At 39.9% G+C, this 21,960-nt stretch overlaps 2 protein-coding genes and 1 long non-coding RNA gene across 5 annotated transcripts in view; all 3 read right to left on the reverse strand.

The window, feature by feature from the left end:
• Positions 1–2,017: 2,017 nt before the first annotated feature.
• On the reverse strand, positions 2,018–3,109 carry LOC118242830. Its single transcript, XR_004777072.1, has 2 exons — positions 2,852–3,109; positions 2,018–2,423 (listed from the first exon to the last, which is right to left on the reverse strand). It is a non-coding gene; the product is annotated as an uncharacterized LOC118242830 (long non-coding RNA).
• A 70-nt stretch (positions 3,110–3,179) lies between these two features.
• crebzf (CREB/ATF bZIP transcription factor) lies at positions 3,180–4,705 on the reverse strand. The gene is made up of 3 exons (XM_035535634.1): positions 4,554–4,705; positions 3,373–3,923; positions 3,180–3,272 (listed from the first exon to the last, which is right to left on the reverse strand). Exons 2-3 carry the CDS (start codon positions 3,873–3,875, stop codon positions 3,224–3,226), a joined length of 552 nt encoding a protein of 183 aa, XP_035391527.1. The 5' UTR covers positions 3,876–3,923; positions 4,554–4,705; the 3' UTR covers positions 3,180–3,223.
• Positions 4,706–5,146: 441 nt separating this feature from the next.
• Positions 5,147–21,960, reverse strand: part of sytl2a (synaptotagmin-like 2a) — a 17,731-nt gene continuing 917 nt past the window's right edge. For 2 of the 3 annotated variants that reach the window (XM_035535249.1, XM_035535248.1), the window contains exons 2-17: positions 21,892–21,960; positions 20,095–20,414; positions 17,011–17,162; positions 16,129–16,252; positions 15,532–15,586; positions 15,208–15,427; positions 10,096–10,200; positions 9,195–9,289; positions 8,676–8,792; positions 8,330–8,499; positions 6,947–7,049; positions 6,702–6,863; positions 6,369–6,459; positions 6,168–6,264; positions 5,730–5,935; positions 5,147–5,613 (exon numbers count right to left, since the gene is read on the reverse strand). The exon at positions 21,892–21,960 is cut by the window's right edge. In XM_035535249.1, the coding sequence (XP_035391142.1) occupies positions 5,465–5,613; positions 5,730–5,935; positions 6,168–6,264; positions 6,369–6,459; positions 6,702–6,863; positions 6,947–7,049; positions 8,330–8,499; positions 8,676–8,792; positions 9,195–9,289; positions 10,096–10,200; positions 15,208–15,427; positions 15,532–15,586; positions 16,129–16,252; positions 17,011–17,162; positions 20,095–20,195 (1,947 nt within the window). In that variant the 5' untranslated portion in view covers positions 20,196–20,414; positions 21,892–21,960 and the 3' untranslated portion in view covers positions 5,147–5,464. The remainder of the gene's footprint in view (positions 5,614–5,729; positions 5,936–6,167; positions 6,265–6,368; positions 6,460–6,701; positions 6,864–6,946; positions 7,050–8,329; positions 8,500–8,675; positions 8,793–9,194; positions 9,290–10,095; positions 10,201–15,207; positions 15,428–15,531; positions 15,587–16,128; positions 16,253–17,010; positions 17,163–20,094; positions 20,415–21,891) is intronic. The other variant, XM_027012673.2, reaches the window with a different exon arrangement.

Genomic DNA, 21,960 nt, shown 5'->3' on the forward strand with positions numbered 1-21,960 from the left:
TATTACACCTACATTTTCAATCACCTCCATCCACTTTTATCAAGTAATATAAAGAAACCCTCAGAAAACATTATCTATTATATACACAAAATATATATTTTCCATAAATATACAAAAACATTAAGCTAGTTGGCTCGGTAACCTAGAAATTCTCTAACTTCACCACCAATACAAGTGGAAGATTGATCAAAGTCTGCTGGAAAACATGAATTAAATCAGTTTTTAAAATTGCCTTCGCTGGAGAAAATGATTACAAAGGATGATCCGAAGGTTTGTTCTTGGTTAAATAAACCAGTTTGGCTGTGTTCAGTGAAGTACAGTTAAGTGCAAAGTTTGCATTACCCTTAGCTCTCCTGTAACTTATCCAAAAATACCCCTTGTACCATTTTCAAACTGACATTATTGACTTTTTAAACAGAAATGTTTTTCCTCTGAAAATGTATGAATTCCCTCTTGGAACAGCTCACCATTTATTTTTAAATAGCAAGCTTTAAAATTTGCATCCCCTTTAAAGTATTTAACTTGATTAAGTTAAACGAGGTGTCTGCTTTAAAAATCAATGCCAGCACCTAATGCTCACTGAGTGGCATCAGCCATGTTAGAGTAGGCTGGTAGTTAAGTGTACATGCAGGGAGGTCTTCGGGAACAATATGAAATCACTGAGATCGACAAAGCTGGGATCAAAACAAAGCAGCTGTCAGAAAATATCAAAGAAGAACAGCTCATGAAGTGATAAAAATCTATAATTTTTTTACATCAGTAGCTGAAAAACAATCCAGAAACTGAAGACACGTAAACAAGAAGTGGAAGGATCGTGCCTATAAAAACACCATTCCCACAGTAAAACATGGTGGATCACTGTCGCCATGGGGGTGTGTGTCTGCATCAGGGTCTGGATCTCCGCAGAAAGTGGAAGAATGAATGCAAGCTAATAACAGTGCAGACAGCTCGCCCAACAATGCAATGACCCAAAGCATAGTCATCTGAGGCATGGTCTAAAAGGGTAGTTTTACCATGGCCTTTCCAGTCTCCAGACTTTAATAGAATAGAAACTGAATATATCTGAAGAAAACAGTACAGCAATCATCCTAAGAATTGACTAAATTAACATCTGTAAGACAATATAAAGTTGGAGGTTTTATAGGGATTGGATGGCGAAGCAAGACAGGCAGCATTTCATAAAAGGGAGGATGCAAACTTTTGAACTAACCAGTCCCTAGTTTTCCTGTAATACATTTTGAAAATCTGAGCTCCTGCTAAAACAACGTGCATTTAAAATTTAGAGTAAAGGGGATGCAAACTTTTGCACTCAACTGTGTCTGCAGTAGTTTGGACCAACACCAGCCCTTGGTCTGTGGAGTCAGAGGTGGGAAATGAAGGTTTGTATTCCCTCAAGAAGGAATTCCACTTTCCCCCCCCCCAATACTTACATAGCTCAGTTAAGAGCAACAACTGAGGGGGGGGGGGAATAAATAAATAAATAAACACGCCAATTCATAAACACACTCAATGGCGGTTTAGAGAGGTCTGTAGCATTTTATGCAGTTTAAGACCCCCTTGCAACATTAATAGTTCTCCTAGTAAGAAGAATATCTATTCTGATAAAGTTGCGTCCAAGCTGTACTTGAACAGCACTGTATGAAACAATACAAAGAATTTGCACACATTTACCACCATTTTGGTGTTAAAATGTATAGCTTGGTAACTAGTTGTTTGGATATTCAAAATGTCTGTCTGCATATTCTGTGACCTTTGTTTTTGTGACACTGAAGAATCAGTCCCTAGAATGGACCATCTGCAAAACTCAACATGCCTTGGCAATAATACATTTTAAGGTTCAAAACAAGTGGAATTCCCCTTAAAGGTGAAGGATGGACTCATTACCACTCTTTATCCACTTAGAAAAGAGGAAGGATAAGACTTGCAGAGAATGAAGAAACTGCTGTTTAAAAAGAGAAGAGGAGAATGGTTATAGTATAGCACTAGGTAACAAAGCAATATGCATTAACCAAAAGAGTGGATGATAAAAATAGGATTTATTTGCAGATACTGATATCCATGTTCCTAAACAGTCTTTGGATTTCAAATACATTTTTTTTTTCCATATACAACGCACTTCTTTACAGAACACAAATGACAATCACTTTCCCCCAAACAAAACCCATTTTCCTTCTTTTGTGAAGATAAAGCTGAAGTGCAAAATCTGCTCACAGCAATGTTTTGTTGGTACACAAAAGAGCCAAGACGCTCCAACATTTATCAAAATGCTATAGCAGAGCAGATCTACATAAGCAGACTGCAGTGTGGTGGAGTACCAGTAAAAGCTTTAACTTACACTGCTCCTTGTGCTACCTTTTTAATTTTACCAGGCCATGATGCAAGCTGCTGGTCCCGATTCTTCAGCTTTCCCCACAGCAATTCCACTTTAGCATAAAGAAAAATAAGGGGCTCTATGAAAAACATCCTCCAGCAAAATAGTGACATTTCACAAAGGGCTTAATTTCAACAAAACGTGTAAAAACTATGACTGAATCAATCTTCAGACCAGACTACAAGTTATACTAATAACACCCTTTGTGAAACATCACTTATTTATATCATTTTAAAACAATTTTACTAAGTACTAATTAGCCCTCAATATTGTTTTACCCACAAGGAGATAACTAAATCCAGTGTCATCAAATCATGATCCAAAATGTGCTTTAACAAAAACAAAACTTTGCCCTCAGTTATCATCAAAAACAGTCAGGCTTATTTACAAGTTCATTATGTGCCTTGGCAGAAAACACTGCAGAGCATCTCTGGAGACTCATTTCTGAGCATTCTGAGTCTTCTACATCTTGATCCTTACCATGGATTCATGTAGTCATGGATGTTTTCTGAGACCCACTCATCCCGCATGGCAGACCAAGCACCTAGAAGAAAACTGTCAACAAGTTTAGCAGTAACTTGTATTGAAAGCAGATTCTATATACATGCCATTCAAGTCCTTATTCATACAGTTAATTCTTGACATTTGACAACTATTGTCGTGCCGTCCTCTCGACGCTCAGAACATCATGTATTTAGTTCAGTCTCAGGAAACGCTGAAAAGGTAATACTTGACCCTACATTTTATGTGATGAGCTTGCTCTCTCTGCACATTTAGTGCAGAATTCCACTGAGACGTGGTCTTTGTCCACATGCAGGCAGACACCACCTGCTGCATCTTTGTCCTCCACCTTCACTCTCTTTCGTGGCAAGGCATAATCATGGTCATTCTCGTTGGACTCCTGGAAAAGCGAGGAGGAGAATTTCATGCCGTTCACACCGCTCAATCTAGACAACAGCTGAGCCAACATGCTCTCATTGGCCAACACGGCTCTCAAGTACCTAGTCTCATTCTCCAATTCTTCCACTCTTTTGTTCAGGTTGCTGTTTTCCTGCTTGAGAAGCCGGTTTTCGGATGTCAAGGATCCAACACGCTGCTCTAAGCCACTCAAATACTGCTTCTTTTTTAGCCGGTTCATTCTTGCTGCCATTGCATTCTTATTGATTATGCGACCAGAAAGGTCTTGCAACTTCTGCCTCTCAGTTGAGCCTCTTTTGTGGGAAATTGAGACATTCGATGCCTGATCCATCTTGTCTTCGGTGTTCAGATCTTGCACTCCAACGTCTGCGAAAGGACTGAGCAAATCGTTGTCAAATGCCCAGTTGATGTCAGTGCTAAAGAGGTCATCTAGGCCCCAGTCGTTCGTATCGCTTTCTGGAGACGTCTGTGTATGTATTCCACTTTCAGACTCAACGTGTAAGGTTTGGTCACACTCCTGCGTAGGACTTGAGCACATGGCGCCCACACTGTTGCCGCTGTGTCTTCCTCTTTTTCTTGTGATCATTACGTTTTCCGGTAACTGGTTTGTTCCCGCCAGTCGCTGAGTACACGTCTAAAAAAATGTAAAAGTATTTTGAGAGATTTGTCGGTTACTTTTGGAGTAATCTGGTATTTCTGCACCATCAACGTAAATTTTTTAAAAAAAGTTAGTTGTTAGGTTACCATGTTGCTAACACCAACATGAGTCAGTGGGCCATGAGGCCGACAGACTTTTCACTTCGGAGGCCACAATATCCAACAATTAGCTAACTCCATTTTACGTAAGCTATAGCAGTTAAAAGCATATACAACAACTGACCAAATCAGTAACCTGGTGACTGTCAGACTTAACAAGAAACACACTGTATCGCGTTATTAACCTCACTGATTAAGCATACATAACGCAGCTAGCTACCTTAGCTAACCCAGGTTAGCTACACAACGTTAGCTGGACGACTAGCTAACGCTATACATCCAGTTGAAAAGAAAGCGTCTTATAGATCTTAAGAGTAAGACCAAAATATCTTTTAGAAGATTCATGTGAGATTGTATTGGATAACGCCAAGAAACCTTTCATACGACGAGCTAGTTAGCTTTGCCTATCTCTGTAGGCCGCGTAATACGCCATAACGGGAATGAGACAGCATTTTTAAACGAGACGGGCAGAACACGCACAATCCACTGTCGTTATACTCATACTTACCTTCGAAGTTGTTAGTATGTGTTTTGAACTCGGAGTTCGCAAACTTTGGGGAAACTCTACCGCGTGGTTCAGAACAAAAAAAGTTTTCGTCCGCACAAATGATCCAGCGCCAAGTTCACCACAGCGACGTCGCTCCACCACCCTAAAATGGCGCAACCCGCTCGGCTATCGCGGGATTTGGATAACGATTGAAATACGGGATCTCCTTCGGGTTTCATCGGCACACATCGACAACACTTCTGTAAACCTATTCATTTACGGTATTTAGCTGACGCTTCTATTCAAAGCGACTTACAACTATGACGGGGTACAACTTGAGCAATTGAGCTTTAATGGCCTTGCTCAAGGGCCCAACAGTGGCAATTTGAACCAGCAACCGTCCAATTATAAGTCAAGTACCTTAACCACTGAGCTACCACTGCCTAATCACCTCCATGTGTAAGGGACATGTGCTGTGCTCTTATTCCTTAAATATACATTTAACACCATCATACAAGATAAGCCTGTTTTGTTATTGTTGAGGGTGTGTAGCATGTTTACTGCAATAGGTTTTCATGACACTTGTCATGAAAATTACAAAACACCTCCCCAGGTAATCTAAATTCTCTGCTTTAATTATATTTTTAAATCAAGAAACAACAAAAAGGCCAAAGTTAACCTAACAGGGCTGGTGTAAAAGTTTGTCCATGCATATTGTTACTCACAGAATACACTTCAAATATATTCATTTTACAACAAATTAAACACACATTGTCAGAGTTACGTTTTTACATATCCAGTATATAACCCTTATCTCAGATTAAGTATACTATTATTAATCAGTGTATAGTACATCCTCTAATTAGTTTTTTTTTTTTTTTTGCTTGTTTAATAAAAAACAAGACAAACAAAAAATAAATGTAGGTCTATTACTATCTGGCCATAGTTCTTGCCATAATTAGCATTCTCAGAGGTACCACATCTTCCACCCATTCATTCTGCGATTCATTCATTCTTTTCCACAGCTCAGCTTCAGCTGTGCTAGAATCCATCCAGTCCACCTCAGCACCGTAGCTTTTACCTGGACAAAAAACAAAAGACCATTTTCTAAATCAGGCTCCAAAGCAGACTAAGTTCACAAGAAATTTCCACTCTCACTGTGAATCTTTAATTAAAAGTTTAACTGATGCCTCTCACCTGTTCCCAGACCAAGCCGTGTTCCTCCTATGAAGTGGTTAGTAATCCGGTCGCGTTTCCACACAGTGAGCTCCACACAGGCTTCTCTCAGCTCTTCTGGTTTGAAGCTGTCAAACACCATTGTGTGGTTAAAGACTGGGTTTGCTGTTCTCTTCACAACGTGCGTCTTCTGCAGGCCTTTCCGACCAGTGTCTGGCAGGATTGTGCTAAAAACACAAAACCGTATGTACAACCGCAAAGATCAGTCCACACAAATTTATAAATATGTGGTTTAGACACAGCTTGTGCAATATACAGTATGTAAAGAAATGAAACATTTAGTTCACAAGATTAACTATGTCAAACCTAAGACAAGAAACCTGGAAAAAGCCTAAAAGATGCATACAGAAAATGCTTGCAAGCTTTTTTGATGTTTGTTTGTTTTTTACATAAACATACCATTTAACAAAGGCGTTACCCTCTCTAGATGGTAGATTCTTACATTCCTTTACCCAGACCTGGACATCACCAGTCTGGGGGATCTTTTTATCTACATCTAGAGAAAATACAAAAGTGCCTTGTGAAAATAAAGCAGTGTTAGTCAAAGTTCACAGATTCACATTTTATTTGTGCTCATAGGTCTTAAAATTTAACACTTACTTGAAGAAGTCGGCAGAATGAAACGCAAAGCTACTTTCATCTCTCCGTTCATTTCCACATTAACATGCGCTGTACTGGGCTGGACTGGAACCTGAGGTGTTACATTAAAGTAAAATGCATACACATGCATTACTCCTCCTGAATTTGTTTTCTTTATTTAAATATTAAACAAGCCTGGATAGTCTTCTCTGGTTCTGTCGTCTTTTAAAGGGCTTTTGCTTTGGGAATTTTTGTTTCACAGACTGTCACAAACAGAGGAATTATGATTAAAGATCACAGCTACTACGTGAGATGTGTTTGTTCTAAGATGTGTATTGTTTCAGAAACACTTACCCTTCCTTTAAGATCACAATCCATTATATGTGTGTTGTTGAAGTCCCATTCAGAAAGATCTTTGTTTACTTCCCCAAGAAAACTGTTCCTTCCAAATGTGTCGTTATGCCACACGGAGATGTTTAAAGTGCGATTCTTAAGGCTGTCCGCTGGTATCACATACTGCTCAGAAAGAAGGTAATTTGATTTTAATTACAACAGAAATGGCACAGACTACTGCAGCAGTCATTAATCGCAGCTCATACCCGTAAAATTTCATTGTATGTTGGATTCAGAGTCTTCTTTTTCACTGATGTTTTCCTCTTCCCCAGCTTGGTTTTGTCAGGTAGGAGGTAACATTTAACATATCTGAACCATGGGGATAAAGACATCATTATATCAGTGCAACTTGACCGCATGTGCCAAATAGTCTGTCAGATAAATCAGGACTAGAACTAATGTTACAGCGCTGCTGGGTTATCCAATGTAATGGGGCTCGAACCCAGGTCAGATAGGTGATGTTTTAATGATGGGCAAGTGTGCAAAACAGTTAGATGTAAGAACAGGTAAAACTAGAGAAGTAAAAAAAAAGGTGTGGAGTTGAACCCCAGCTGCTTTGCTGCAAGGCAAAGGAACTCCCGCTAGACTGCGGCAGCCATCAAAATAACCTACGCGGATATCGCGCTTAAAAACGAGAGGAAAAACTTAACACCACGCCAAACTTGGAAACAGGGAGACCAAAGGTCGTCATGGGAAGATTGGCAGACCCGATGCACTGGGGATAACCAAACCAGAAAACAGGGAGGAATTTTAATGGCTAAGGGGAGCCTCGGGAGAGAGACAGACTTGAGAAGGAAAACTGGAAAGGGGAGGGCACGTGTGAAAACACAGACACCCTCGCAGACCAGAAGTGAGGTGTAGCACAAGGGCTCACAGACCTCAATACCTGAAGTTACCGGCTAGGCGCTTGGCTCAAAACTTTAGCAAATACCCAGCACTGAGTGACTGGGTCACTGGGCTTATTTAAGCTCTAGCCCAGCTGTTGGGAATCAAGCCTGATTAGCAGCGTGGTTGACTCGAGGCCTCCCTCTGGTGGCCAGAGGGGGCCTTGGCCTGGTGCCAACCCTTACATCCAAAGCTATTTGTTGGACTGTAGATATAAAATAAATAGCTTACAAAAGGAAGAAAGTAAAGAATATATGTAAAATAGCGACATGAGGCACTGGCACAAATAACTTTTTTTTTAATTTTTATAAAGTGTGACCACTGTATGAGTCCCACTGACAACCCACTCATAGTTACACAATGGATGATATTCAGTACCAACTGCAAGATGAATAATTACAGTAGTGAATGTAAAGAGCACATTTGTGGAGTGTAAAATCAGCAATAAATGTTTTACATAGTGATATAGAAAAGCCTTGTTTTATTGGAAAAAGTGTATCAACAGCAGTTCAATTAATTCTGCATGATGATGTTCCCAGTGGGGCCAGAGAGATTTGTTAATCTTCCACAACTGAATAATTGATAAAATATTGCAAAGAATTTGATATATTCAAATTCTGCCAGGGTCAAAGTGTGGCATTTGTATTATATGAACGATATAGCAATGCTGCTCCCGGCATTGTAATCCCTCCTGAAACACTCACGGGTCAGAACGGTTCCTGTTGGACTCTGCCACTGCCAGGTCTCTGCAGTGCACTATAAAGATGTGGAACTCTCCCAGTCCCTCCACATAGTTCATGGCAAACTGGATGGTCCCTTTGGCCTCCACGTTGCCAAAGTCACATCCGTAAATGTCCATCACGCTGCCACTGACCTTTCACAGCGGGAAGAAGCAGCGCAGAATTACTCACTGGGCAGCTGACAGTGGAAAGCTAACAAAGCAAGACAACTATGACTCAGGAAGGCCGCTTCACACGTGCTACAACATGCATACGTGCATCAGTCTAAAGTTGGAAATTGTTGCGCATGTTAGAGCTGGCCGACACGTACGGAAGACATTGTGGCAAGGTCAGAGGAGGACCTAAAGTTAGTGTTCGTGCTGTCTTTCCTCTGTCTCTCCGAGTAGAAACTGTCAGCTGAAGCAAGGTCGGTTTCTCCTCCATTGCTCTGGAAGACATAGGAGCACGGGCCTTAGCAACATTCTGGTTAAGCATAACCACATGCGCATGCTACGGCTGACTCTAACATGAATAAGAAACAAAGAAACATACTTGTATACAAGTAGAGCAAAACACCTCACTAAACATATTTATAAATACACAAGTCAAGTGGCAACCAAGTGTGACATATTCTTTGTTTAACCGAAAATTAGGTTCAATATTTGTAGTAAACATGGATACAGAGAGGAATTTCTATCTCAATGCTTTATAATCACTGAGCAGTGCATATGTTTTCTGAACAAGCTATTTTTCAGCTTATAAAGCATACTGGGATCCAAGCTAAGCTATATCAGTTTAAAGCATGCGGCCTCTTGTGATGAATGCATGGCAGCTCAGGTGGGCTATTTACCTGCTGCTGTGCGAAAACAGGCACAGATGTGCTCAGCGTTTTCATCTGCTCCCTGTCTGAGACCGAGAAGCCAGGGACATGTGGAGCTGTGGACACTGATCCAGGAACAGTAGGTATGGGGAAAAGAACAGGACATCTGAGCGTCTTTACAGAATGACTGTGCTGATCTGTCAGAAAACAGTCTGTACCCTTGGTGCCAGTCATTAAACATGCTTACACCCCAACACTGATTACTGGTTCCAGAAGAATTTATTATCTTAGAGCCACTTTTGTTATAAATACAGCACTTACTAAATTGTCTTTCTAAACCTTCAGAGGCTTCAGGCCCCAACCTTTTATTAATTGCTTGAGTTAATCCTAAGTAGCAAGTTTTATTACATTTTTATTGACCTGCTATCAAATCTAATGCTTTTTTAAGAGTTCCAAAATAATTAGAAGTAAAGAGGTCATAAAAGACAGAGATAAAACAGACAAATGTAGTGTAGATGAATAAATGTTAGGGTTAAGAAATCACTATCCTGCATACTCAGGGTAATGTCACTCCATGCATATTTTTTCTGCCCTTCATCTCCTTGGTTTGAATTGGCAATAGTAATAATGAGAATACAATGATAAAATCAGTTGTAGCATAAAACACTGGAGATGCAATTTTGAAAAAAAAAGTGACTAGTTCTCTGTTTATATTTACTTGCTAACTATTACAAAACTGCATTTTAGCCCATCACTAGACAAGCTTTTGGACATCTGGGTCCAGTTGTAAGATACCGCGGGACAATATTCTATGTGACATGATGGGCCACAATTATAGTTAAAGTTATAAACTTTATAATTTCAAGTTTTCATGCTCAGCACTGGCATTCATTGTCAATATTTTCCATTTAGCAGGATCTCTGTTACTCACGTGAAGCCAGTGTTTCCAGGTCATCTAAGCTCTGGGATAATGAAATGGGTCTGATGCTTGTCTGCTTCAAGGAAGTTTTTCCATGACTTGACTCCTCATGACCACCTATAAGAATTTATGTCATATTTAGGCACTGCATCTGTGACTGGAAATAGTCATTTATTATGTAACAAATGAATACATTTATTTACACCACAAAATCTACTTTAGAACTACAGAAATAAAAATTAGTAACTGAATAATACTAATAACTAATAATGATTTCAATATCATAATATCATAAGAAAAATCAGATTTACCTTATAATCTTTCATCTTTAAAAAAAAAGATTTATAATTTTATATCAGATTACCAAGTTATTGACCACAGTATCTATTGACTATAACAACTACTAACTGTATGACAAATGTAAGGCTTTGCATGATGTTGTAATATTATGTTCTTTTTCATCAATATTACTTTCATTTCATTAAAATGTAATTTTCTTTTTAAATTAATTTATTTAAACAATGTTATGGTCAATAAGGATTTGTTAGATAAGTTTTGGTAGATGCAATTAAAATAACAGGGCTAACTATTGCCACATTGCCACAAACACACCTAAGGAGACCATGTGGATTTACATCCTTTGTAACTAATGCACATATACCAGCATACCCATCTCAGTCAGTAGAATTTATTTTTAGCAAAATCTTAGGCAAGGCATATATAACAAACACCACCAAATATCACAGAATACATTATTTATTGTAGAAAACCCTATTTCTACCCAATAAGGATGTTTTTATAAACAGCCTTATAAATCAAACTGTTTTTACTGAACCCATCGTTGGGCTGAGTAAAATAGCGCTCACAAGTCAGATTCATCTGAGAGTGACAGCAGGCTTCCAGTGATGTGCCCCTGGAAGAGTCCAACAGGTTCTCATCTGATTCAGGCTGGGAGTGATGACAGGGCATGCTCTTATTGCTTGGTCTGTCATGGATCAGCTGTTAGGAACCATTGCCCACCTGTGCTCTAACCCACTTCTGCTTACCTGCCTGTTCAGACCGCCCAGAAATGAGTGCAGGCTTACTCAGGCTAAGGACATTCTGAACAGCCCGAGGGATATAAGACCCGGCTAAGGGAGCATTTGGCTGCAAGTCATCCAAACGCTTTTGCTGTTGTAGGTCGACAGGTGTTCCATCTGTACCTTCAACGGCTGTATTTCTGGGGTGCTCAGGTGAGGTAATGAGCAGTGCTGAGGCTTGACCTTGACAATCAGGTGAGGGATAGACAGCACTTTTTGATTTTTCACTGATGTTACCCACACTGATATTACCTTCTTTATGAAGACTGAGGCCTATTGAGAGGCACCACAGGCTTTGGGAATGTAATGTGATACTGTGGGTTCTGCTCATATGTTTGTCCTGGGGGGGAGATGTGACACTGCTTAGACCCTTCAACCAAGTCAATCCAATCGCTAAGAGAACCTGATTTGTGTGTGACATTCAGTACGGATACCATCTTCGACCTTTGTTGTCTTCTGGATTCTATTCAGCGGGGCTGATATCTATACTAAAGGTCCTTAATAGGAACATATCCTTTCCAGACTCTCTGACTGGCTGTAAAAGGCAACTTATGCTCTCAGCCTTGGTGTACTGGACTGAGCTAGGCTGAGCAATCCTGAGTAATTGAGGCAATATTCCTAATGGAGGAGGAGTCAGAAATTAGCTTCTTGCCTTTATATGAAAGTGACTCATGTGTCCTAATTGGTGATAAACAGTGGATGTTTTGAGATGTCCTTTCTGTGTCATTCAGAGGACTTTTAACAGGGACTCTGCTGGGATTGTTTTTCCACTGACTCATGTCTGCCTTTCCGCTCAACGAGAGCACAAATGTTCCATCTTCTCTGTTCAGAGGAGCTCCTTCCATCAAGGACTTCCCCAAGATCTGGGCTGGATCTGGACTTGAGTGTGGAATGGTGTCTTGGAGACGTTGTATCACTGCAATCTGATACAGTAGTGCAATTTATTATCTTAGGGCCGCTTTGTTCTCTTTTCCAGAAAGACTTGAGATTGCTGATGGTGGCAGGCAGGAATTCTGAAATGGTGTTTTCACTTTTACCATCATGGCAATACATTTAATCTTCCTTAATCAGCACATTTTTTAGGGCTCTCCTTGTCTTTTATTGTGAAAACATTTCACACAGCACCCACTTAGGCTGTGGTGATAGTTTTGCCTTTACAAGTGTCTGTGTAGGAGATGCATTTTCTGTCTCCGGGGTACCATGACTCTGAAGACCTTCTTTGTTTCCTTCCTTTAGAAGACTGGGCCGCTCCTTGACACTTTTACTGTCTCTGGGAGCCCTTCCAAACCCCTCAAGTACTTCAGCCATGGAGCTGCCCTCCACCTCAGTTAGAGTTCAGGCTCAAGCATTCCTACTATTGTACATACCATCATTCCAGTTTCTGCAAGCTGTGATCTCACATACCATCCCTTCGCTGTCTACTGGGCCATCGCTGCAAATGGAGAGACCAGGAGTGGGTGACTCCTGATTTATTTGCTATGGGAGTGCCTGATCCACTGCTCAGTGACACTGAGCCACTCTCCACCGTGTTTCCTCCTGCTATATGCATGTTTGCACAGCAGTGCTTTGCGCATATTTGTTGTATCTATTGTATATGCCTCCCCTTCTTGGTCAAAGGGAGAACTGCAGTTCTCACCCAGCAGGCCATGTTCCCTGCCTCTGTTCTCTCTGTGTCTTTGGCCTGGACAATGAATGGGAAACAGACCTGCTTTCTACCTAGATATCCCAGAGAGGGCAGGACTGATACAGTTACCAGAGCCTTGAGGGCTAAGTAGGGAGGCAGCCTGGCTACTGCCGCCATTTTTACATGACAAGATGACAGCGAGGCTACAGGTGGAGCTTTAAAATGCCTTTAGAGAGCCCTGCGGAGATGGAGGCGTGTCATGACTAAGGGCAGGGCCACTGCTGGAGTTCATCACAGAGTCATGGCAAAAATATAGCAATAGTTTTTTTGTTAATGCTCTGAACTATGTTTGGATGCTTTGGGGGAAATCTGTTTTTTAATTTGTGTTGGTAGGAACAGAGCTCACTGTCAGTACGGGCAAGTCTGGGGGAAAAATGGTGGAAATAATGAAGAGTGGATAAAAGAGCAGGTAAAACTATTAAAAGGAAAACTATTAAAAGGCAATGATTTTAAAAGAAGACAATACAAATATAGCTTAAGTTACTTTTGAACTTTTACCCAAAGTGACTGACAATTACGACTAAGATCAACTTGAGGATAAAGGGCCTTGCTCAGGGGTCCAAAGGTAGCAACTCAGCAGTGCTGGGGATTGATCCAGCAACCTTCCAAAGTACAAGTTAAGCAGCTTAACCACTGAGCTACTACAAAACTCTTCATACCAAGACTCACATTAGCATGGCTTAATGATTAACATAATGAAGCATGACCCATTAGTAAGATTTTAGTAGACTGATTAATATTGTAGTATTTGAAAGACATATAAAGGAATGATGGTCCAGAAATAAAGTAAAGTGAACCATAGTACCATCATAAAATCTAAAAAACTAGTCCCTCAGTAGTTAGAATGTCTGTGTCATTTTTTATACTGAAGAAACATGGCTAGTGCTTTCATTATACATACATGCAACCAGCCAATAATCTCACAAATTGATGTGACATAAACTTGAAACTTCCTGCCACTGCTTTTTGCAGACATGGACCCACTTTACAGGCAAATGTGGCTCTTCAGGGTTTTTTTATGGTTACTAATAGTGTACAATTCAAATTCTTCATTTTCTCAAGCATGTACAGCATTTCAGGGTCTCCCCAAAAGTGCCTGGCAGCCAGGTGCTGCATTTAACCCTGCTAGCCACTTACACAACCACACTGGTTACATCTGTGATCAGGAGCAGACCAAGAAATCTGAAGGGAATCACTTACATTTATTGGACACTTTTATCCAAAGCAACTTACAATTATGACCGAGTACAACTCGAGCAATTGAGGGTTAAGGGTTTTACTCAGGGGCCCAACAGTGGCAACTTGGCAGTGCTGGGGCTTGAACCAGCAACCTTCCAATTACAAGTCAAGTACTTTAACCACTGATGTCAGTATTTGTCAGGCTAGTGCATGAAACTGTCTAAATCCTAAATCCAGTTTTTACCGTAAGTGCAGGCTATACATGCTTTTTACATGACCATTTGATGAATCAGATAAGTTGAGAAATCCGATTACCATCGCAAGTGTATGTAAACGCACTTGCACCTCTTTATTGGGTGATTTAGATTTAATCACTTGTTTTACACGTTATGGACACGGCTCTGGTCTGAACTGCAGTACTGTGATACTGTAAAACTAAGGTAAAAACTGGTTTTAGGTTTTAGACAGTTTAATGCACTAGCCTGACAAATACTGAGATCACCTCTTTTGTTAGTACTTTAGGCCAAACAACATTTACACTTGCACTAACATTTAATTTTTGCAGCCTCTCTGCAAGAGGCATTTAAGGAGAAGTAAAGTCTAAATCTTTTTTCCATGTTTGGGTCTAAGTTTCATTTGTGGGAGTAGAGGACAGACACTGATCATGCAAAACATTTTGAGCACACTTGATCTAACCAGCCAACCCCGAAAGCTCAGGCAACAACCATTCACTGTGCTGAATGGGGATCAGTCCACCAGACTTACGATGCAGGCATGGAAAATGTTTTGACTGATTGTCATGATGTCCACTCCATTAAATATGCAACACATTTATTATACACTTATAACGCACCCTAGCAGGAGAATAAGTTTTGCTTTTGTCATTTGACTGTTCGCATTATGTCAACTCTTTGCTGTGCTTGTGCCTTTATTTATGGAGAAAAAAGAAACTCAAATTATGCACTTGTGTCTCACTCCCTCCTTGCTACCATCACACATACCAGATTATACTTATTCCTATGACCCTCAAAAGGCCACATTTAACGGCTGCCAAAGAGGTCCTGTTTGAAGTTGGACTCTCTACCAATACCCCTGAGATTTCACTTTTTCTAAATTCCACTCTGAACGACATCGACACATGTTTGTCCAGCAGCCTGGAAGTGATAGCTGGGAGATTCTCACCCGCAGCAGGTGACAGCAGGGAGCCTACAGATGCTTCAGGCTCGAGCAGCTCTACAGTTGGCAGCTGCCACCCTGCAGGTTCCTGGTGTGTGTCCGCAGGTGCCTGGTGCACCTCTGCATGTGCGAGGTGAGCTGACCGTGCTCTGCTGGGTAACTGTTCATCAGCCTTTCTTGGAAATTCTGACTCTAAGATCTTATTATTAAAAGGATTTTGTCTAGGCTACAAAGGAAAAAGAAACAGTGATGACAAGTTTGCTATAGCGCCTTTAGAAAAGTAATTGGAAGCGTTTTACAATGAAAGGTAATACATTTTAATGGGTGTACCTTGGCTTGAGGATGGGAAGCAACTTTATAACTGTCTTGCTGAATTTCTTCTTCCCTGTAGAAAGATCACATAATCAGTGTCAACCCATGGCCATGATAATGTACAGAATTAGAAAAATGAAAAGATTTGCAGATAAGTGGTGGTGTTGATTCAAGATCAGCATATAAACTGAAAGTTTCGGAGGAGCTTAACAAATTGACTGGCACAGAGGTATGAGAAAGAGCACAACTGTGGAACACAGCAGTCTCACTGTGCTTGCTCCCCCTCCCCAATGCCAACATGAAGAAAGATGGAGGAGATTACATTCTTTTTAAGTCACATGTCAACCGTTACTTCTGAGAAGGATTTTCTATGTTATGCATTGAGAAAATGCATGTCATGAACAGGACAATTTTGTATTTGGAATGTTCTTGGGGTTGTGTTCAATGTGCCGATGTCTCAAGCTCTGTTAATGATGTTGTGTGATCGTCTAATCAAACAGAGGGGCATTTTGGGTGGCATTGTGCTTGGAGTTGATGACAGTACGAAAAAAGAATTACATCTCCAGAACTGCTGGGGTTTTTCAATCACATAATGTCTCTGTTCATCATGCTTACCTTGCATACTGTGCATGTGATGGCACTTCTTCTAGAATTCCACATAGCTCTGGTGGAATAAATAAATCCTTGATCTCACTGTTTAAAAATCTAGGCTTCTCTGACCAAATCTGGGAGAGCTCCACTGTAACACACACCCACACACAAACACACACACACACACACACACACACACACACACACACACACACACACAGAGCTAAGTCCATCTGAAAAATATGCCACATCGGGACCAAAACGAAGTGCAAGTCTTGGCATATATAAATTCCAGAGGAGCCATCTAATTGAAACAATCTCCAAATCACAGTGCCCTATATACTTGACCAATATTAATAGACAAACTAAAACAAATTCAAATTAAATTCACCACAGCAAACCATTTCTCTAAATTAATCTATATAAGCAATAATTTATAACATTATTTAATTTTATGTAGTGGCCAAAGTTACTTAATAAAATAACCATGAAAAAGATATATGAACTTATTCCAGTATATTTACTACTTGCTTAATTAATACAATTGCTTAAATAAGTAACACTTCATTCGGACATAAAAAAAAATCTCTTACACTCTGTCCAATCTTGAGAGACTCTATGGCTGATATCAGTTAAAAGTTTCCAAACAGAAAAAGTTTCTAAGATGTGCACGTATATGCCAGGAAAGCGAGCAGATTTTTAATACCTCGCCTCTGCGCTTCTACGCTGAACACTCACAATTAAACTTGTTTCTTTGACGCGCCACAAACAAAACATTGAACTTGAAACCTCATGTTTTTGGAATGCGATTTACTTTACGATTTACCATTACACAGTTCACAGTATATTTGACACAACTCCTGGTGTTGAATGTTGGATCTAATGCGTGATCGCCGGCACACTCACATATGGTCATAGGTCTGTTGTCCCTTATGGATGATCTGATGATGTCGGAGCCGTGCGTCCGGTCTCTGTGCCTGCGTGACTTGGTCTCGTAAAACCACTCTCCGGTCAGGCACTTTAGTTCGCCGCTGTACCGCTCCGTCTTCTGCAGGTTCCTAGACGTGGGACCGTGAGAAGCATGTTGCAGTCAAGAGAACCCTGTCCAAGAATCATAGCCCTAAGTAGCTACCTACCCTGAGGCAGGGTTTGTAGTTGTGTACACTCCACCCATTTGTTGTGTCTGGTTGCAAATAGTACGGCAAATGAACAGAACAGTCATTCGTATTTACAAGACCATAGTGTATTGGTATGCAGCTGTGAGTTACATCAAAACTGTTCAAAATACACACTTTTAGGTACACAGTTTCTCCTACACTACTGCACATAAACCATATATTAATATTAAAATGTGTGTTTTAAAACGTGTGTTTTAATTGTATGAAGACAATGCAGTGATTTTACATTTTTTTAAATTTTATTCAGCTTCAGTCATAAGCAACGTCAGCATGGCGATGCACCTTGCTCTGTAATACCCTGTAATGCTCTGTTTATGGAGTTTAAGTTTGATATGGTGGTTTCAAACTATATATATATATATATATATATATATATATATATATATATATATATATATATATATATATATATATATATATATATATATATATATATATCCTGGAGATTAACCTCTACCTTTATAAAATGGCCTTATGTGACATCTGTGTGGAGAAATTCCAGGCATTATTTGCTGTGCAAACATTGTCCTAAAAAGATGAGTGCGTTTACATACATTTAATAACCTGATAACTACTGAAAATCAGATTTTGTCATTGTCACTGGACATGGATCTCTGCACCATTAATGCTTTCAGGTAGAAATCCTGTCTGTCAGACCATAATCAAATGAATGCAAAATATCAAACCAACCCAAACAAACAACAGTAAATTATACTCATGCCACAGGACCTACAGAGGGGCTCGGCCCACCGTGAAAAATTCACCTATGAACATAATTTGGCTGATATAGCGAACAAATTCACTTTGACAACTTTAACACCACCAGTTTTTATAAACACAGGGGCAGCGTTAACCATGCATTCCATGAAATCAGCAGCAATTCCCAAAAAGCAGCTAATACGGCCGACCTTCAAAGGGAAAAAGGAGAACCAAAATATGGGGAAAAGAGAAATGGGTTGATCATGAATGCAAATATCTCTGCGAGGAACTAAAAAAACTGTCAAACCTGAAACATCGACCACCAGATCTGAGAAAGAAATACTGTGAAAGCCTAAAATAATATAACTACATGTGGAAAAAAAAACTAAAATATACAAACAAAACTCTCAGAGTAATTGAAGATTCTATTAACCAAAATCAGTTCTGGGAATTATACAACAGTTTGGGCATAGCAAAACCTCAGGATGTATATACTGAAAAAAACACCTTTACAAAGAAATCCCTCAAAAAGACCATAATCCTAATTATGATCTGATAAAACAAAAATTGCATTTGCTAGAATGACTCATAAAAGACAATCATAGGCTATTAGACTAACCTATAACACAAGAATTGACTCAACAACTCAAATATTTAAAATCCAAAAAAGCTTGTGGTCCTGACTGCATCAGGAATTAAATGCTTCAAAGCAGCACTATTTAACTGCAGATGGCAGTGCTCAAACTATTCAACTTTGTCCTGAGCTCAGTCTGTTTGCCTGACATGTGGAGCCAAAGACACATTACCCCAATCCATAAAAGTGGAAACAGACCATTACAGAGGCATCTGTGTGAGCAGTAATCTGGGGAAAGCTTTCAACAACATCTTAAACAGCAGAATTTGCTTTCCTTCACAAACACAATGTCCTGAGAAAGAGTCAAACTGGTTTCCTTCCAAATCACAGGACTACTGATCATATCTACATTTTACACACCCTAATCAACCAACACTTTCATCAAACCAAACATGGACAAGCCTTTGTAGATTTCAAGAAGGCGTTTGATTCCTTTTGGCTTGAGTGGTTATATTGCACATGCCTACAGAGTGGAGTGGGGGGTAAAGTGTATGATATCATCAAATCAGTATATTCAGAAAACAAATTGGCAGCAAACATATAGAACTTTTCTCACAAAAGAGGAGTGAAACAGGGCTGCAGTCTGAGACCAATACTGTTTAACATCTACATAAATGACTTGGCAGTTGGAGCAGTCTGCAGCTTCTGGACTCACTTTGCAGAATAGGGAAGTAAAATTCCTGCTCTATGGAAATGACCTGGTGCTGTTGTGTCCCAGTGCACAGGGACTACAGCAGTACCTGGACCTGCTGGAGCAGTACTGCCACAACTGGGCCCTGGCAGTAAACGAAGACTAATATTATGGTCTTCCAGAAAAAGCCCAGATGCCAAGAATACAGGTACCAGTTCACCCTGGGCAGCTCCGTCCTGGAGCACACTCTGCAGTACACTTACCTCGGCATCACCATCACTGAGTCAGGCAGCTTCAACACTGAAAGAACCAGCCCGCAATGTTCTGTACGCAATCAGGAGGGGATTTCACAATATTGACATTCCCATCTCAGTCTGCTGTAAACTATTAAATAGTGTGATGTAGCCAATTGCACTGTATGCAAGTGAGGTGTGGGGTCCACTTATTGAGAATAGCTACATTCAATGGGACAAACAATTGTAGAAACCCTGCATGCTGATTTCTGCAGAATGAATTACAAAAGAAAAACACCCAGCAATGCATGCAGGGCAGAATTAAGCCGATTCCCCCGATTACAAACATACAGAAAAGATCTCTAAGTCACAGAGAAACGTTGCAGTTTAAAGTGCTACACATCCAATAACTAAACCCTGAAATGAGTCAGCTGTTCTGAGACTCTCCCATCTTCAAACAGGTCCTAACAAATACTACAGCAATGTCCAACAGCACAGTGTAAACACCCACCAGCTCAACAATAACAGATTAAAAGCCCATTTATACCAGGGCATAAGTCTCAATATTTTCAACACTCATGAACAAAACACAAACCCTCCTGGAGTCTCACTCACTTGATTCGCTGCTCTTCCACTTTTTTCAGCTGAGCATCTCTCTTCAGCACTGCTAGGATCATCTCCTGCTCCTCCTCTGTCAGGTAGCTCAGGTCAATCATGCTGAATTGCTGAGTTCCCAGCACAGATTTCAGATCAGGCGGGCTACTGTTGGTCTCCAACTCTATGTGCAGACCAATGCCGTGCAGCCTGCATTTGCACTGCTCTGGGACCAGTCAGCAGATACTGATGGTGATCAGAGCTCTTTGGACTGAGGCAGCATCAGGTGCAGCAGCATCACTGAGGTCCAACAGCACTGAAGGGCTGGAGCCTATGTTTGTCTGGATAAATGTAAAACACAAGGGACATTCAGGACCACACACACAGGACCTGTCGCTAATTCAACAAACAGCCATGACGGAGAGGTCTACTGTACCCGCTAGCCTGTTCCCAGTGCATATTAACATAACAAGAATTGAACAACAGAATCAGTCAACAGCTACAAATCGATGCCCATATGTAATAACATAGTATTGCTCCATATCAGCCACAACACATTTGTGCACCTGAGGTTGCACAGCTGACCATCAGAGGATGCTAGCTTGGCCACTACTCACTACTCTCAATGTGAAAGAAATCTTTTATTCTCAAATGAAATGAAGTTTAAGTTAATAAGGTGTTGGAAAACAGCAGGATTGGGGTTGTACAGACTTTTCAAAGAGTAAATCAGTTCAACTTCGTGTCATGGTCAAATTGTGAGTAACAGTAGGCAAGTCAACAACCAAAAAAGAGAATTTTAGCATGACAAAGCAAGGCCATAAAATGCACAGACGTTCAGATCTTAAACATAAAATCTCATTTCTTATAGATGATGGGGGAAAAAATAAATATGTATATATATATATATATATATATATATATATATATATATATATATATATATATATATATATATATATATATATATATAAAAATCAAGGTCTAACTTTAAAATCCTTTAGTTGGCTGAAACAAACACAGCTCCAGATCCAAACTTCCACCTGGAAAATTATACTAATTTGTTATATTACTTAGTTATACCAATCAGATATAGTAATCAGATAGACTAATAAATGCTCTTTTTGTACTTAGTTCTCTTATGTGAATCACATTTGTTTCTGATTTTCCTTTTTTTAAAAAGGATTAGGTTACAGAATGATCAGAGACAAATCTGACACAATGTCCCTAGGGCAAATTATCTGATTCACACACCAAAACCAATGTACAGTAGCTGTTTGTCTGTGTGCATGGGCAAATTAAACTTGCTTGAGTTGCAGTGCATTCTAGGGAAGTGCGTAATGATCACCATCCCACAGTTAATAATCTTTTCCTGTGGCATTTTCTTGACTGACTCACTTCCTTGCAAAAAGTCCCAGATCTTGGTTTTGGGCAACAATTATAATGCAACAAAAATTAATTTAAAATATTCCTAAGGCATATTAAAAAATCTGGATGTAAACACAACAGAACACAAGAGTAACAGTTCACAACAGAGTTATGTTGTAACCAAAGCAATCACACCAGTCTGTGGAGTTACTATATGTAGTTTTGAGTCCTTATACAAACTGTGCTTCGCAGTACTGAGATGAATACACTGTGAAGGACCTATACATGTCTGGACAGACTCTGAATTTTATGACCAAGGGTTGGTAATACCAGAGATGGAGGGTAGTCACTAAAGCCTTTTCAAGATTATTATATCTCTGCTATGTATTATAAAAAGCATAACTTCCATATAGTTATGCTACGTATAACAGAAAATGAAATGTCATGCCTTACCTTTCTAGCTAGTGTGTATTCATCAGACACATTGTCATTAAACTTGTCAAGTATGTAAAACTTCACATA

This window comes from Electrophorus electricus, chromosome 17, assembly GCF_013358815.1.
Source record: "Electrophorus electricus isolate fEleEle1 chromosome 17, fEleEle1.pri, whole genome shotgun sequence".
In the NCBI taxonomy this organism is placed as follows: Eukaryota; Metazoa; Chordata; class Actinopteri; order Gymnotiformes; family Gymnotidae; genus Electrophorus; species Electrophorus electricus.

Coding starts and splice junctions, on each gene's coding strand:
- crebzf (XM_035535634.1), bottom strand. CDS start 3,875: ATGATCACAAGAAAAAGAGGAAGACACAGCGGCAACAGTGTGGGCGCC. Junction 3,273..3,372: donor GAATTGGAGAATGAGACTAG/GTACTTGAGAGC, acceptor TCGCTTTTCCAG/GAGTCCAACGAGAATGACCA.